The following is an 18,294-nucleotide window of genomic DNA, read 5'->3' on the forward strand; positions in this document are numbered from 1 at the left end:
TCATTGGAAGGACTGATGCTGCAGCTGAAGCTCCAATCCTTTGGCCACCTGATTCAAAGAGCTGACTCATTAGAAAAGACCTTGGTGCTGTGCACGATTAAAGCAGGAAGAGAAGGGGATAACAAAGGACAAGTTGGTTAGATAGCATCCTTGACTCAATGGACCTGAGTTTGTGCAAGCTCTGGGAGATGGTGAAGGACAGGGAAGCCTGCTGTGCTGTAGTTCATGGGTTCCTGAAGAGCGGGACACGACTGAGCAACTGAACAACAGGAACAGAGCTGGGTGAGGTTTAGAGGTGATCGTGTCTAAATTGGTGAATTTAGATGTCACAGCTCTCCCCTGTTTGAGGTACAGTACTTTAATATTATTTTAACTTTTATGCATTTTTAAACTTAGGTGTCAAGTGACATGTGCACGTCTGTAAAATGCAACTGGTCCAGGGGATGTGATCGTGGAACTAGGTGAGGGTCATGTTCAGCAGGGGCTCGTGGAAGGTCCTAGCACTCCTGCCCCAGCAGCTGCTCTGCCAGCAGGAAGCATGATGAGAGGAACATTCAGTCCCCTGCAGCCCAGCCAGTGTGCCTGAGAGGAGCGTTAACGGAGCGTGGGCGTACGTGGAGTCTGTTAGGAGATCTCTTCAGGGAGCAGCACTCACAGGTGTCTGAGTCAGGGCTCACGTTCATCAATCTTCCACCCAGACCCAACTGCTCACAGCACACCCTGTGCACCCCACATTTCTCAGCCAAGCAAACAGCCCCTCTGGCCAGAGTTTGCCTTCCCCAAGGGGGATTCCCTGAAAGACTCAGAGAGAGGGAGGGTCTCTTCCTGGAGAGCCCGTGTGTGAGCAGCAGAGACTCCAGGACCCGAGGAAACACCCAAAAGTAAAGCTCAGGCAAGAGCTGGTTTTCCTTGTGGATTCAAGCAGATGTGGTCCCAGGGAGCCTGGAACAGAAAGTCAGCAAGGGTGGACTCTGGGGAAGACGGTGACGTCTGGGCAGCAGTCATCACGGAGGCCCTGACCATGGCTGTGGGGTCAGATGACACTGTCTGAGCACCTGTTCTAGGCCAGGTGGTGATCTGAACACTCTTCACCTGCCAAGGCACTTGATTTCACATCTACTCAGCAGGAAAGTTACTGTAATTGGTGAGGAAGCCCAGGCACAGAGAAGTTAAGCAACCATGTCCAGGTCACACAGCCCAAAGTATCAGGACTGGGACTGAAAGCTGCCATCTGTATATAGGATCGAGGCTCTTACCCAGGCCTTCCGACAGGCCAGCTTCAGTGCTACAAGCAGAAGGAAGCACATGTCCAAGGAAATTTAGCACCAGGCAGCTGTGCTGAAAATTTACAACAGAAGCGGGAAACAGCAAAATTAACACCACAGAAAATCAACTCTATGGTTTTCAGCACAAACACTGCTGGTTCCTCCAATCCACAGAGGGAAAGTGTGCATGCTTGCCCAGGGGCTCAGTCGTGTCCGACTCTTTGTGACCCCATGGACTGTAGCCTGCCAGGTTCCTCTCTCCATGGGATTCTCCAGGCAAGAAAGAATACTGAAGTGAGGTGCTGCTTCTTACTCCAACAGAGTGTAGTGAGAGTTGCTCAGTCATGTCTGACTTTTTGCAACCGCATAGATTACACAGTTCAAGGAATTCTCTAGGCCAGAATACTGGAGTGGGTAGCCTTTCCTTTCTCCAGGGGATCTTTCCAACCCAAGAATCGAACCCAGGTCTCCCACATTGCAGGCAGATTCTTAACCAGCTGAGTCACAAGGGAAGCCCAACAGAGGTGAACATAAATCCCCAAATATGATGATAGAAAATCTAATAAACAGACCATGTGTTTCACTGACACTAAACGTGATCACTCCGTTGCTAACAAGGAAGAAAGAAGAGCCAGGATAGAACAGTAAAGACAGGACTGAACACGAACCACTCTGAGCTGAGTGCACCAAGGTGCGTGTGTTTGGACTGGAAGGGCCTCATTAATTCAAGAGCAGTGGATTTTTAGAGCCCACCATAAACATACATTCAGTCAGTTCAGTTCAGTCACTCAGTCATGTCGACTGCGATCCCATGGACTTCAGCATGTCAGGCCTCCCTGTCCACTACCAACTCCTAGAGTTTACTCAAACTCATGTCCATTGAGTCAGTGATACCATCCAACCATCTCATCCTCTGTCATCCCCTTCTCTTCCTGCCCTCAATCTTTCCCCCATCAGGGTCTTTTCAAATGAGTCAGTTCTTCACATCAGGTGGCCAAAGGATTGGAGTGTCAGCTTCAGCATCAGTCCTTCCAATGAACATTTAGGACTGATTTCCTTTAGGATGGACTGGTTGGATCTCTTGCAGTCCAAGGGACTCTCAAGGGTCTTCTTCAATACCACAGATCAAAAGCATCAATTCTTCTGCCCTCAGCTTTCTTTATAGTCCAACACTCACATTCATACAAAACTCCTGGAAAAACCATAGCTTTGACTAGACAGACCTTTGTTGGCAAAGTAATGTCTCTGCTTTTTAATATGCTGTCTAGGTTGGTCACAACTTTTTTTCTAAGCAGTAGGCATCTTTTTATTTCATGGCTGCAGTCACCATCTGCAGTGATTTTGGAGCCCATAAAATAAAGTCTGACACTGTTTCCACTGTTTCTCCATCTATTTGCCATGAAGTGATGGGACATGATGCCATGATCTTTGTTTTCTGAATGTTGAGCTTTAAGCCAACCTTTTCACTCTCCTCTTTTTCATCAAGAGGCTCTGTTGGGAGCCAGCGTGAGGAACTCCACCCATGGCAAAGGTCATGAGGAAGGAAGCTTGGCATACACAAAGGCGTGATCAAGCCTCAGGAAACCCCTGTTCCTTAGCATCTACCCCTCAAACCAGAGTACTTTACGGGGAGCTCTCCCCCATAACCATTTCTCTCAGAGAAGGAGTTAACTTGCAGCTCCAGTTAATAAAAATTCCTGGGCATGACAAGAGTGTTTCAACTTACGAACTCTGAAGTTTCTCTGGCCTGCCTGATCAGGCTCGTCTGGCCGCATGTGATTGTTTATACCCTCCCAACTGTGAGAGGCATGGGATGTTTTAAAACTTTCTAAATACAGACTCTTTTGAGAAGTTAGAAGATCATTAGTATAGTATTAGTGGGGTGATTAGGAATTCTACTGGTAAAGGGTTTTTTCTTCATTTGTCATGCCAATAATTACTGCTAATTCCCTGCCCTGGGTGTGACAAGGATGTCTCAGGTCAAACCTCTCTGCTGACAGACTAGCTTGCGTGACAACCCCTCAACCATAAACAGCACAGAGAGTTTGGAGTATTAGCATAGGGCTTTTTTCATTGATGAGTCAATGATTGCCATCAGGCCTCCATATCCTTAGGCACCTGGGAATATATTAATCAATATATTTGGAATATAGAAAAGGAAATATAGTAGTTTTTGATGTTAGCAATGCTAGACTTTTTGAGTTAATGAATTTTCTCTTTTATTATAGACCACTGTACTTTGTTATAAATCACTATATATCACTATGCCATGTAAAAATGTAACTTTATCTCTATCTTAAGACAAAATAGATCTTAAGGGGAACACTGGTGAAGGGTTTACATTTGTTGAGCCAATATTTGCTGCTAAATCTCCATATTCCTGTCCTTATAATGAATATAACTAGCATATAGGAGAAATAAGTATTAACCTTTAAGATTAATCATGTTAAACCTTAGGTTAAGTAAATTCCTTTCTTGGTTATAACTCAGTACACCCTCACCCTATAGGAATGAAACTTTATTTGGAGGGTGGCGCCTGATTTAAGAAAAAATCACCCCTGGAAAAATAAGTTTTCTGGTTAACTGACTGGTATCAGAAAGGGCCATAAAATGTCAGCAGACCTCATGGCTAAAAGATGATGAAACTCATAAGACCTTTGTATAATTTTATATGAAGCACCTGATTGTGACAAGGGTCAGGTCTGCTGACCCCCACGTGACTCTGTATTCATCCCTATGTATAACAAAAAGGTATATAAACAAACCTGAAAAATAAAGAAATCGGATCAGTTTCTGGAAAGACTGATTCCTCCGTGTCGTTTCTTTCTCACTCCCCGTTTTCCTGGCTGAATTCCCATCTGGTACGAGGGTACGCACCAAGCCTACTGACTTTGCCAGGGCTTCTAAGATCGGACCGGGGAGGCCTCAGTGCCTCCTCTCCCTCGGGAGAACAGAAAGATGCCTGTGGCCTACGTAGGTGGTGATTAGTATTCCACGTAAACCAGTTATTCAGCCTCTTTTTCTTCTACAATATCTGATTCTAATCTCCCTCTGTATCTGTAATTAAATAAGTTTTTTCCAGGACGCCGATTCCGTCCCCACCTTCGAATTACCCTGGATCCACTGGGGCTGGACCCCGGCAAGGCTCTTTAGGTCCTCTTCACTTTCTGCCATAAGGGTGGTGTCATCTGCATATCTGAGGTTATTGATATTTCTCCCGGCAATCTTGATTCCAGCTTGTGCTTCTTCCAGCCCAGCATTTCTCATAATGTACTCTGCATATAAGCTAAATAAGCAGGGTGACAATATGCAGCCTTGACGTACTCCTTTTCCTATTTGGAACCAGTCTGTTGTTCCATGTCCATTTCTAACTGTTGCTTCCTGACCTGCATACAGATTTCTCAAGAGGCAGGTCAGGTGGTCTGGTATTCCCATCTCTTTCAGAATTTTCCACAGTTTATTGTGATCCACATAGTCAAAGGCTTTGGCATAGTCAGTAAAGCAGAAATAGATGTTTTTCTGGAACTCTCTTGCTTTTTTGATGATCCAGTGGATCTTGGCAATTTGATCTCTGGTTCCTCTGCCTTTTCTAAAACCAGCTTGAATATCTGGTAGTTCACAGTTCACGTAGTGTTGAAGCCTGGCTTGGAGAATTTTGAGCATTATTTGCTAGTGTGTGAGTTGAGTGCAATTGTGCGGTAGTTTGAGTATTCTTTGGCATTGCCTTTCTTAGGGATTGGAATGAAAACTGAACTTTTCCAGTCCTGTGGCCACTGGTGAGCTTTCCAAATTGGCAGTTTTTAAATGAACTGAATGAAGGGCAGCTCCATCTCCAGGTAGGAAGAAACGGCTGACAGTCTGGTTTGGAAGTGAACTATTACGAGGCGGACCCCAGATCTCTCCCACCAAACAGTGAAAGACACAGAGCTTCTGGGGGAACACTGGAGACTAAGGCTGATTTTTCCCATTTTCAAATTATTACAGCTTTTCCTGCATTGTCAGGCCAAGTCTTTACCAGTAGTCCACCTGGGAAGCCCCCTATATCTTTCTCAAGTAAAGAGAACAGCAATGTATTTTCACATAAGCAAGAGCTTGGAAAACACTCTACTCATGTTTCCCTCTTGGAGAAACTTTTAAAGAAACAAGACAAATGATGGGAGTCCCCTGGAGGTCCCGTGGTTAAGGATCCACCTTCCAGTGCATGGGGTGTGGGTTCAGTGCCTGGTCAGGGAGCCAAGATCCCACACAGCCCTCAGCCAGAAAAACCAAAACACAAAAAAGAAGCAATGTGGTAACAAATTCAATAAAGACTTTAAAAATGGTCCAGATTAAAAAAATCTTAAGAACAAAAAACAGAAAGAAAGAAGACAAATGGCCAAGTGAGGAAACATACAGGAGCACATGGGGAATTGGGCAGGTGTAGGTGTGAATGCCAGGAGCCAGCGTGAGGAATTCCACCCGTGACAAGGTCATGCGGCAGAGCTCTGATGGCAAGGCTAATCAGACCTCAGGTTTTCCCCCTGGAATTTCCTGAGCATCCACCCCCCAAAAAACAAGAATCTGCCTGCTTTTCCACTCTTCTGATATTCTCTGGAAAAAAGTCAATTCAGGGCTTTAGTCTTCTGCATTTGAAAGGCATGTTTCAGTTAAACCCCTCTGATAACTCTCTATAGCTTGCCTAACAGGTTCCCCGGACCTCTTACAGCTTGTGAATTGCTTACAGCCCCCCAACTGCGAGAGGCACAAAGCTTAAAAGCATCTTAAAGATACAGAGCCTTTTCTAAAGAGTTAAAAATCATATTGGTAGAGGGTTTTCACTGTTGACTCAATGACTGCTGCCAGGCCTCCATATTCTTTATCTTTTAGGCACCTGGGAGGATGTTAATCAATGTAAACGGGATATGGAAAAAGATATATAGTAGTTTTGATGTTAGCAACACTAGACTTTTGAGTTAATTACTTTTCTCTTTGTTATATATCACTGCACTCCTCTTGTGTCCTTGCTATGTAAGAATGTAACTTTATTTAGTGCTTTCTGAGAATGGCACCAGACTTTGGGAAGATCAACACAAATAAGTCTTCTGGTTGACAAACCCTTATCAGAAAAAAGGCTGTAAAATGTTAATTGGCCCTTTCGGCTGGAAGATGATGTAAATTAACTAAGACTTGTGTATACAATTAGGTATGCAGAGAGAAAAGCCTGGTTTTGATAAGAGTCTGGACTGCTAACGCTGCATAACTTTGTGTTACCCATTGATCTCCATGTTTTATCAAAAGTATAAAAGGCCCTCTGAACAATAGAGGACGGAGCCAGTCGCTGGACTGGTTTCCCCCGTGTCTCTCTTTCTCTCTCCTTTTCTCCCTTTCCCTCCCTCTCCTCTTTACTTTAATTTCAGGCTGAATTCCCATCTGGGGCGCGGAGGCTCGCCAAGTCTACTTACTTGCTCTGGCTGTTGAGACCCACGCAAAAGGGAGCCTAAGGCGAGGCACCCTTAGATATTCAAGCGAGCGCTGGTGGCCCAACGTAGATGGTGCAAATTCCTTGTCTGGAATTTTATTGGTCTTCCACGTAATCCAAGTTATTCAGCCTTCTTTTTCCACTTAATTTTCCTACTACACTATTTCTTCCTAATCTAATCTTATATTAATAAATAAATAAGTTTTCCTTGCCAACGCCATCCACCCTTCGAATTCCCTCGATCCACCGGGGCTGGACCCTGGCATGCAAAGAACAAAAGACGCTTACTCCTTGGAAGGAAAGTTATGACCAACCTACATATATATTCAAAAGCAGAGATATTACTTGGCCAACAAAGGTCTGTCTAGTCAAGGCTATGGTTTTTCCAGTGGTCATCTATGGATGCCACAGTTGGACTGTGAAGAAAGCTGAGCACCGAAGAATTGATGCTTTTGAACTGTGGTGTTAGAGAAGACTCTTGAGAGTCCCCTGGAGTGCAAGGAGATCCAACCAGTCCATCCTAAAGGAGATCAGTCCTGGGTGTTCTTTGGAAGGACTGATGCTGAAGCTGAAAATCCAATACTTTGGCCACCTCATGTGAAGAGTTTATTCACTGGAAAAGACTCTGATGCTTGGAGGAATTGGGTGGAGGAGAAGGGGATGACAGAGGATGATATGGCTGGATGGCATCACTGACTAGATGGACATGAGTTTGAGTAAACTCTGAGAGTTGGTGATGGACAGGAATGCCTGGGGTGCTGTGATTCATGGGGTCCCAAAGAGTCAGATATGGCTGAGTGACTCAACTGAACTGAGGTGAGAAGAAAAGTCTAAACAGCCAGAGCTATGGGTTCTGTTGGTACACACAAAGTCTGATCCTTCCCAGGCAGTGACCCTGGTGAGGTTCTGATACTTCATTAATATCAGATGGTTTGAAACACTAAGCTTTTGGATTGTTGTTGCTGATTAGTTGCTAAGTTAAGTCCAGTTGTTTGTGACCTTATGGACTGCAGCATGCCAGGCTCCTCTGTCCTCCACTATCTCCCAGAGTTTGCTCAAATTCATACCCACAGAGTCGATGATGCTATCGAAGCATCTCACCCTCTGCCACTCTCAACTCCATTTGCCATCAGTCTTTCCCAAGATTAGAGTCTTGTCTAATGAGTCAGCTCTTCGCATCAGCTAGCCAAAGTATCGGAGCTTCAGCGTTAGCATCAGTCCTTCCAATGAATATTCAGGCTTGATCTCCTTGCTGTCCAAGGGACTCCCAAGAGTCTTCTCCAACACCATAGATCAACAGGACCAATTCTTTGGTGCTTAGCCTTCTTTATAGTCCAACTCTCACATATATACATGACTACTGGAAAAACTACAGCTTTGACTAGACAGACCTTTGTTGGCAAAGTAATGTCTCAGTTTCTTAATATGCTGTCTATGTTGGTCATAGCTTTTCCTCTAAGGAGCAAGCATCTTTTAATTTCATGGCTGCAGTCATGAAATCACAGCCATCTGCAGTGATGTTAGAGCCCCCAAAATAAAGTTTGTCACTGTTTCCATTGTTTCCCCATCTATTTCCCATGAAATGATGGGACCAGATGCCATGATCTTAGTTTTTTGAATGTTGAGTTTCATCAGCTTTTTCACTCTCCTCTTTCACCCTCATCAAGAGGCTCTTTAGTATCTCTTCACTTTCTGCCATAAGGGTGTTATCATCTGCATAACTGAGCTTGTTGATATTTCTCCTAGCCATCTTGATTCCAGCTTGTACTTCATCCCACCTGGCATTTTGCATGATGCACTCAGCATATAAGCTAAATAAGCAGGGTTAAAATATACAGCCTTGATACTCCTTTCCCAATTTGGAACCAGTCCACTCTTATATATCCAGTTCTAATCACTGCTTCTTGACCCACATTCAGGTTTCTCAGGAGACAGGTAGGGTGGTCTGGTATTCCCATTCTTTAAACATTTTGCATATATTGGGTTTAATAAAATGTAATTAAATAAACACTACCTGTCTTTTTTCACTTTTACATGTGGCTATTATAACAGTTGGGCTTCCAGTGGCTCAACAGTAAAGAATTCGCCTGCCAGCAGAAACTGCAGCAGACACAGATTTGATCCCTGTGTCAGGAGGAGCCCTGCAGGAGGGCACAGAGGCCCACTCCTGACTCCTGCCTGGAGAAGCTCATGGACAGAAGAGTCAGGCAGCTTACAGCCCATAAGGTCACAAGACTCAGACAAGCTTGAAGCTACTCAGCACACATGCATACATATTATAATAGGTACAATTATATTTGAGGCCCCTAGTCAAGGCCCTTCACACTGCTCCACAGGTGTCTGCCTACCCAGCACTGTCCTGAAGGGCCAGGGTATGTCCCTCCTCCCCATATTTCCCCAGAGGGATAGCTGCCTTAGTACTTGAATTGAGGGCATCACACAGCGAGCACCTGCCATTTCCAAATAGCCCATCCCCCTTGGCTGTTGGTCGCTGTGATGGATAGTTTCAAGTGTCAACTGACCAGGTCATGGTGCCCAGTCTTTTGGGTAAACATGTCTGGATGTCATGACACAGTTGCTTCTTAGGTGAGATCAATACTGAAATCAGTGGACTCTGAGTAAAACAGATTGCCCTACAAAATGTGGGTGTGCTACACCCAAGAGTTGAAGACTTTGAGAACAGACTGAGGTCCCCCAAGGAGAAAGAGATTCTACCAGCTGGTCATCTGTAGCTGTAACACCAATTCTTCCCTAGAAGCTCACCCTGCAGATTTGGATCTTGCCTGCCTCCAAATTGTGTGAGCCAGCTCCTCAACATCAATCTCTGCATATGTGCACATCTTATTGGTTCTTTCTCTGGAGAACCCTGACTCACACAGGCTCCCAACATCACTGCATGTGGCTCTCACCATCCAGACCTTCACACACAGAGGGAAGCACTCACACTCATGTCCAGGGCATGAGAGAATGGCTGGCAGCAGCCTGACTGAAGCTGTTTCTGGGGTAAGCTTTACGTTTTCAAGGCCGATGTTTACTAAATGGGGTCTCCTTTCTGGAGATGGGAATACCAGACCACTTGTCCTGCCTCTTGAGAAATCTGTATGCAGGTCAGGAAGCAACAGTTAGAACTGGACATGGAACAACAGACTGGTTCCAAATAGGAAAAGGAGTACGTCAAGGCTGTATATTGTCACCCTGCTTATTTAACTTATATGCAGAGTACATCATGAGAAACGCTGGACTGGAAGAAACACAAGCTGGAATCAAGATTGCCAGCAGAAATATCAATAACCTCAGATATGCAGATGACACCACCCTTATGGCAGAAAGTGAAGAGGAACTAAAAAGCCTCTTGATGAAATTGAAAGAGGAAAGTGAAAAAGCTGGCTTAAAGCTCAACATTCAGAAAACAAAGATCATGGCATCTGGTCCCATCACTTCATGGGAAATAGATGGGGAAACAGTGGAAACAGTGTCAGACTTTATTTTGGGGGGCTCCAAAATCACTGCAGATGGTGACTGCAGCCATGAAATTAAAAGACTCTTAACTCCTTGGAAGAAAAGTTATGACCAACCTAGATAGTATATTCAAAAGCAGAGACATTACTTTGCCGACTAAGGTCTGTCTAGTCAAGGCTATGGTTTTTCCTGTGGTCGTGTATGGATGTGAGAGTTGGACTGTGAAGAAGGCTGAGCACCGAAGAATTTATGCTTTTGAACTGTGGTGTTGGGGAAGACTCTTGAGAGTCCCTTGGCCTGCAAGGAGATCCAACCAGTCCATTCTGAAGGAGATCAGCCCTGGGATTTCTTTGGAAGGAATGATGCTAAAGCTGAAACTCCAGTACTTTGTCCACCCCATGTGAAGAGTTGACTCATTGGAAAAGACTCTGATGCTGGGAGGGATTGGGGGCAGGAGGAGAAGGGGATGATCGAGGATGAGATGGCTGGATGGCATCATGGACTTGATGGACGTGAGTCTGAGTGAACTCCGGAAGATGGTGATGGACAGGGAGGCCTGGCGTGCTGTGATTCATGGGGTCACAAAGAGTCGGACACGACTGAGTGACTGAACTTAACTGAACTGAACTTGTCCCTAGTGAGGCCCCATGTTCCCAGTGTGCAAGCCTGGGGCCTGGATATGTGCCCCACTGCCACCCCAATACTCACTTCATGCAGGGGTCTACAGGTGAGCAGGATACTCTGGATTCAGGGCTGCAGTGGAACTACGGCCACAGGACACCCTGGCAAAGAGTAGCCGGGCATGGTTAGCCATGCCTGATGATGTTATTCCTCTGGATACAACTCAAGGCCAGGTTTCTAAACCAGCCCAGACCACTCTCCACAACAAAGGTCTTTCCCAGGGTTTGAAAAGATATGCACTCAAGGCACAAAGAGGGCATGACAATGACTTTATTTGTTAGCAGGCAGACCCCTCACCTAGGTCAGGACAAAATCCATGACCAACAAGGATGGAGAGCAGGATGCTGGCTGACACTCAGGGCCTGGAGGGAACCCAGGAGCCTGCCCAGGCTGCTCACAGGAAATTCTGGGGCAGAAGGAGACCCCAGAATGGGCTCAAGGCTACAGAAGTTTCATGTGAAAGTCAGCATTGGCCCTGGAAGGAGTTGGCAATGTGCCAGATCAGCAACAGGGCTCTGGGGCTGAGGTTAGGATGCAGCAAGCAGGGCGGGAGCACGCAGGCCTGCAGAGCAGGGACACGCAGGAGGCTGGGCGGCAGCAGCTGGGCTGGCAGGAAGAGGTGGGCACGCAGCATGCAGGGCGGCACACAGGACGGCAGAGAAGGGACACGGAGGAGGAGGGTCTGCAACTGACCGAGGAGCAGGGGTTGGGCTGGCAGCACAAGGAGGCTGAGCAGGGGGAGGACTCACAGCAGACGGGCCTGCAGGAGACAGGCCTGCAGCAGACGGGCTCACAGCAGACAGGCCTGCAGCAGACGGGTCTGCAGCAGACAGGCCTGCAGCAGACGGGCTCACAGCAGGCCTGCTGGCAGGGGGAGGAGGTGCAACAGGTAGGCTGGCAGCTAGACTGCTGGCAGCATGAAGCTGGGCAGGAGCTGCTGCAGGCTGGCTGGCAGCAGAGGCTGGACTCGCAGCTCACTGGGGCACAGAGGAGGGTCAGGCGGGGGGCCGGGGTGCAGCAGCTGGGGGCACAGCATGGGGGCTCGCAGCAGCTCTCTGGACAGTCATCCACCTGCCAGGAGGACCCAGTGCAGGAGTCACAGGACCCGGGCAGGCAGACCCGGCTGCTGTAGCTCAAGTCACTTGAACAGGCAGACAGGGTGGAGAAAGCCATTGTGGGGTTGTGGGGCTGGACGAGGGTGAGAATGTGAGTGTGAGTGAGTATGTGTGTGAGCTCCCAGAGCTGCCCCAGCTTTATACCTCTCCTCTGTGCTGTGTGTTGTTCTGGCAACAGCTTGATACAGTCTTTTCTTCCTTGTTTTTGTTTAGTGTCTTGCTCTGTTTTGGCAGCACTGGTCAGTCTGTAAATACCTTGGCTGGTGAGGCTCCTGAGTGGAGGCAGGGATAACCTGCCCATGTTTGTCTCCAGAGGAGATAGTAGCAAAGCTTTTGATGCCTTTGCAAGGAAAGTAGCAGTCAGGTAACTTTCTGGGAACAATGGCCCTCTGCTCCAGTGGGAACAACAGGTGCTCTTGTAAACAAAACTTCTAGTCCCAAGGAAGGGACGAGAGCCAATCCCAGAATCAGGGCTTTGAGAGAAGGGGGGTATGTTCAGGAGTGGACAGGTCTGGCCACGCCCCACTGGCATGGCTGCAGGGTGTGAGCTGATAGAACAGGCTGTACTTTGTGAGCTGGTACTGCTGGTTGTCAGGGAAGGTGAGGGGACCTGTGTCTACTAGAAGTGAACCCTGGGTCAGATGTGAGGGGCTGTGTCCTCCTGGGGCAGAGACTGGCTCACAGAGAAGGGCTTGGATGCAGATGCAGGCTAGCCCAGAGAGAATGACCACTGGAGCAATTGCCTTTTGCTGCATTGCACCTGAGCTTTTATAGAAGCTGCACAAAAGAGTCTTAATGCTCACACCTTCCTCCTCTCCTCACAGTCCAGACAATGTCAGGGGCTCCTGCAGCCCTGGGTGCTGATTCAAACAACATCTCCTCCCTCAAGGACCCCTTCCACTGGTAGGCATTCACCAGGCTGAGGTCCTAGAGTCTGTCATAGTGAACGTCAGTAGGAGGGCCTGGTTGTCCATGAGCCTTGTGCATGGACACCTGGACACTGTATCTCCAGTACTCGATCCACAGCTGAGGCCTAGCGAGCACAAAGGCATCTGGCCACAACCCTGTGTGTCCTCACTTTTCAGCCATTGTGTTCTTCCAAGTCTCTGAAGGGGTAAGGGCAGGACCTTGGTGATGCCCTTGTCTACAGGTAACCCCCAGATTCCATAGAGGACTTGTCAGGGGCCAGTGGGCTTCCAAGTTCCAGCCTTCACTGACCTCTGATGGGTGGGGCTGGGGACTCTACTGGAGGACTGCATGGAAGTTGGATAACAATGGAGAAATATTACCTTAAAGAAAGAATAGGTTGCTGCTGCTGCTGCTGCTGCTAAGTTGCTTCAGTTGTATCCAACTCTGCGTGACCCCATAGACGGCAGCCCACCAGGCTCCCCCGTCCCTGGGATTCTCCAGGCAAGAGTACTGGAGTGGGTTGACATTTCCTTCTCCAATGCATGAAAGTGAAAAGTGAAAGTGAAGTTGGTCAGTCATGTCTGACTCCTAGCGACCGCATGGACTACAGCCTACCGGGCTACTCCATCCATGGGATTTTCCAGGCAAGAGTACTGGAGTGGGGTGCCATTGCCTTCTCCAATAATAGGTTAAAACTTTATAAATGTATTGAACAACTTTAACTTGCACATCCAGGAGGTTGAATAAAATCCAAATAAGATACACACATAAGAGTCACAAACAGACACATCCTAGTAAATACACTGAAAGTCAAAAACATGGAGAAAATCTCAAAAGCAGGAGAAAAATGCTGAGTCACTCACAAGGGAACCCTGGTAAGACTTACAGCTGACTTCCCACTGGAAACAATGGAGACCAGAGTCAATGGGACCAGGTATTCTCAAATTGCTCAAAGTATAAACTGTCAGTTTTCATTCCAATCCCTAAAAATGGCAATGCCACAGAATGCTCAAACTATCACACAGTTGTACTCATCTCACATGCTAGTAAAGTCATGCTCAAAATTCTCCAAGCCAGGCTTCAGCAATACGTGAACTGTGAACTTCCTGATGTTCAAGTTGGTTTTAGAAAAGGCAGAGGAACCAGAGATCAAATTGCCAAGATCCACTGGATCATCAAAAAAGCAAGAGAATTCCAGAAAAACATCTATTTCTGCTTTATTGACTATGCCAAAGCCTTTGACTATGTGGATCACAATAAACTGTGGAAAATTCTGAAAGAGACGGGAATACCAGACTACTTGACCTGCCTCTTGAGAAATCTGTATGCAGATCAGGAAGCATCACTTAGAACTGGACATGGAACAACAGACTGGTTCCAAATAAGAAAAGGAGTACATCAAGGCTGTATATTGTCACCCTGCTTATTTAACTTATATGCAGAGTCCATCATGAGAAATGCTGGGCTGGAAGAAGAACAAGCTGGAATCAAGATTGCTGGGAGAAATATCAATAACCTCAGATATGCAGATGACACCACCCTTATGGCAGAAACTGAAGAGGAGCTGAAGAGCTTCTTGATGAAAGTGAAAGAGGAGAGTAAAAAAGCTGGCTTAAAGCTCAACATTCAGAAAATGAAGATCATGGCATCTGGTTTCATCACTTCATGGGAAATAGATGGGGAAACAGTGGAAACAGTGGCAAACTTTATTTTTCTGGGCTCCAAAATCACTGCAGATGGTGATTGCAGCCATAAAATTAAAAGACACTTACTCCTTGGAAGAAAAGTTATGACCAACCTAGATAGCATATTCAAAAGCAGAGACATTACTTTGCCAACAAAGGTCCATCTAGTCAAGGCTATGGTTTTTCCTGTGGTCATGTATGGATGTGAGAGTTGGACTGTGAAGAAGGCTGAGTGCCGAAGAATGGATGCTTTTGAACTGTGGTGTTGGAGAAGATTCTTGAGAGTCCCTTGGACTGCAAGGATATCCAACCAGTCCATCCTAAAGGAAATCAGTCCTGGATGTTCATAGGAAGGACTGATACTAAAGCTAAAACTCCAATACTTTGGCCACCTCATGCGAAGAGTTGACTCATTGGAAAAGATGATGGGAGGGAGGGATTGGGGGCAGGAGGGGAAGGGGACGACAGAGGATGAGATGGCTGGATGGCATCACCGACTCGATAGACATGAGTCTGAGTGAACTCTGGGAGTTGGTGATGGACAGGGAGGCCTGGCATGCTGCGATTCATGGAGTCGCAAAGAGGGACACAACTGAGCAACTGAACTGAACTGATAAACTGTCAATCAATAATCCTATATACAACAAGCCATTTTTAATACATGGAGGAAAAATTTATTCCCAGATAAAAAGAGAGAGAATTTGTTATTAGTTGATTCATCTTATAAAATACTAAAAAGCCAGTAACCAGACAGAAATTCTAATCCACAGGGAAATAAAAAACAAAGAGCAGCAGTAAAGGTAACTATGTAATTACAAAAAAAAAAAAAATACAAATTCACTTTTCTTATTTCTTCTCTTAATTGATTTAACACAATTTAAAATAATATATGTATAAAGCATTGTATAAAAAAATATGTGTGCAATGTGTTGTTGGGCATACACTTCATAGAAATGTAATATATTTGACAACATCAGCACAAAGGAAGTACATGGGAGCACAGCTATATTGGGCAAAGGAAATAACAGCAGATGATGACTCAGATCCACAGGGAAAAGTGAAAAGAACCAGAAACAATAAAAAGGTTAGCATAGAACAAGCTTTAAATATATATTGCTTTCCCTTCTTCTCTAAGCTTCTTAAAAAATCATAGAAGTATAAAAAGTAGTAATTATAACCACATATCATTTGATTTTCACATTTTAAGGTGTAATATTGTAACAGCAAGACCACAGAAAAGATAGGCAGGAATAGATTTATATATAAAATGGAGCAATGTTTTCATACATCACTGGAATTGAGCCAGTATAAATCAGAAGTTGATTCTGATAACTTAAATAAATATATGGTAGGCCCTAGAACAAACACTAAGGGAAAATTTTAAAAATAGGGTAAAAAATCATTAAAGAAATAGAATACTATATTGGAAAATATTTACTAAAAGTAAAAGAAAAACAGTAAAGGGGGATTTGTTGTTGTTGTTGTTTAGTCACAAAGTTGCATCCAACTCTTGCAACTCCATGGACTGTAGACCACCAGGCTCCTCTGTCCATGTGATTTTCCAGACAAGAATACTGGAGTTGGTTGCCATTTCCTTCTCCAGGGGAATCTTCCTGACCAAGAGATTGCACCTGCCTCTCCTGCAGTGACAGGCAGACTACCACTGAGCCACCTGGGAAGCCCAAAGAGGAACTCAATTATGAAAAGATGTGAAGTAAGGAGCAAAAAAGAGAAATAGCAGGTGTAAAGCCAACCACAGTTAATGCTCATTATTATGTTGTAGAAAGTCACTGCAAACACTGGACCTTTGCTTCTAGAGGAAACAAAGATTTTGGTTCCTGTGGGCCTCTGGTCTCATTTTCATCAACTAATCAATACATAATGGTGTGCCTCTGTGTCAGCAACGAAGACAGCACACAAAAAAAATTTTTTTAAGCTTTTTAAAAAAAAACTTTAAAAAAAGCTAATTCTATAAAGCTCTTAGAGAAAACTTTGGGATAAATCTTCATGTCCTCAGATTTGGCATTGGATTCTAAGATATGGCTTTAAAAGTATAAGCAAGAAAAAAAAATAGGTAAATATGACTTCATCAAAATTAAAACATTTTGTACTTCAAAGGAGACCATCAAGAAAGTGAAAATACAATCCATAGAATGGGAGAAAATATTTGAAAATCCTATATTGCACAAGGAACTTATATCTAGAATATATAAAGAATTCTCATAACACAACAATTTAAAAGGCAAATAATCCAATTAAAAACTAGGCTGAGGACTTGAATAGACATTCCTCCAAAGAAGAGACATAAATGGCCAGTGTGCATATGAAAAAATACACACCACCGCTACCCATCAGGGGAATGAAATCAAAGCCACAGTGAGATAGTGCTTCATGCCCACAAAGGTCACTAGAATAATGAAGTCAGATATCAACAAGTGTTGGGGAGGATGTGGAGAAACTGCAAGCTTTATCCAGTGCTGGTGGGGATGTCAGATGGTGCAGCGACTTTGGGAGACAGTCTGGCAGTTTCTAAAATGTTAACCCATTGATGTAAGAGCCATCAACTCCACTCCTAACTATATGCACAAGAGCGATGAAAATCCATGCCCCTACAAAAATGTGCATACATGAATGTTTATAGTAGCATTATTTGTAATATCCAGAAGACAGCAACAAGCCAAATGTCCATCAATGATGGATGGGGTGATTAAAATGTGGTATATCCTCACAGTAATCTATGGCATGGCCACAAAAAGGGATGAAGTGCTGATACAGACTGCAACACAGGTGAACCTTGATTACACACTACATAAACCAGTTACCAAGACCATGTTCAGGCAAACCCAAAGATAATGTAAAGTCAGTGGGTTGCTGCCTAGGGCTGGTGGTGGGGAGTGTGGGGTGAGGGGTGGGAGCCAATGGGCTAAGGGCTTCCTTCTGAAGCCCTCATGTAATAGGCATGAGCTACAACAGGCTGTGGGGAGGGCTGCAGTTGGAGGTTGACTGTACCCAACACCCCTGACACGTGCACCTCAGATATCTGAATCATGGCTCAACAAACCTGTTTTTAAAAAGTTACTGAGAATCACAGGAAATAAAGAGATGGAGTCAATTTTCTGGGAGACCCGCGGATTGGATCTTGTTCAAGAAAGTAACTGACATGACAAAGACTTTCACCTGAGAACTGGAGTTACATAAAACAGAAGACAGTGGAAATTACAGTACTGAAAACGCAATGGCTGGAGCTGAAAACTCAGCAGCTGGGTTTGCATGTAGATTTCATGGAATGAAAGCAGAGAGGATGAGCGAGCAGAAGTCCCTGGGGAGTATCAGGATGGAATCACAGTTGACAGAAAACCCACAGCGAGAGTCTCGGTTATGGAAGGATGGGGCTTTCCAGGTGGCTCAGTGGTAAAGCATCCACCTGCCAATGCAGGAGACATAAGAGACGTGGGTTCAATCCCTGGGTCCGGAAGATCTCCTGGAGGAGGAAATGGCAACCCACTCCAGTATTCTTCCCTGGAAAATTCCATGGACAGACAAGCCTGGTGGGCTACAGTCTATGGAGTCGTAAAGAGTCAGACACAACTGAGCCCACATGGACACTGCTATGAGAAGACGGAGGATCCTGACTTGGAACGTGAGGGATGGGTCACATGCCTAGCAGGTGCCTCTCTGGACCCTGTGGAACCTTCCAGAGTGCTCCCATCCTGGCAGGAGAG

General features: G+C 45.4%; 2 protein-coding genes across 2 annotated transcripts in view; both read right to left on the bottom strand.

Annotated features, from left to right (window-relative positions):
- Positions 1 to 18,294, bottom strand: part of TSPEAR (thrombospondin type laminin G domain and EAR repeats) — a 108,940-nt gene that overhangs the window by 80,198 nt on the left and 10,448 nt on the right. The window lies entirely within an intron of this gene.
- On the bottom strand, positions 11,365 to 12,036 carry LOC128069781 (keratin-associated protein 10-8-like). Its single transcript, XM_052662977.1, has 2 exons — positions 11,983 to 12,036; positions 11,365 to 11,934 (listed from the first exon to the last, which is right to left on the bottom strand). Exons 1-2 carry the CDS (start codon positions 12,034 to 12,036, stop codon positions 11,365 to 11,367), a joined length of 624 nt encoding a protein of 207 aa, XP_052518937.1.

This window comes from Budorcas taxicolor, chromosome 1, assembly GCF_023091745.1.
Source record: "Budorcas taxicolor isolate Tak-1 chromosome 1, Takin1.1, whole genome shotgun sequence".
Lineage (NCBI taxonomy): Eukaryota > Metazoa > Chordata > Mammalia > Artiodactyla > Bovidae > Budorcas > Budorcas taxicolor.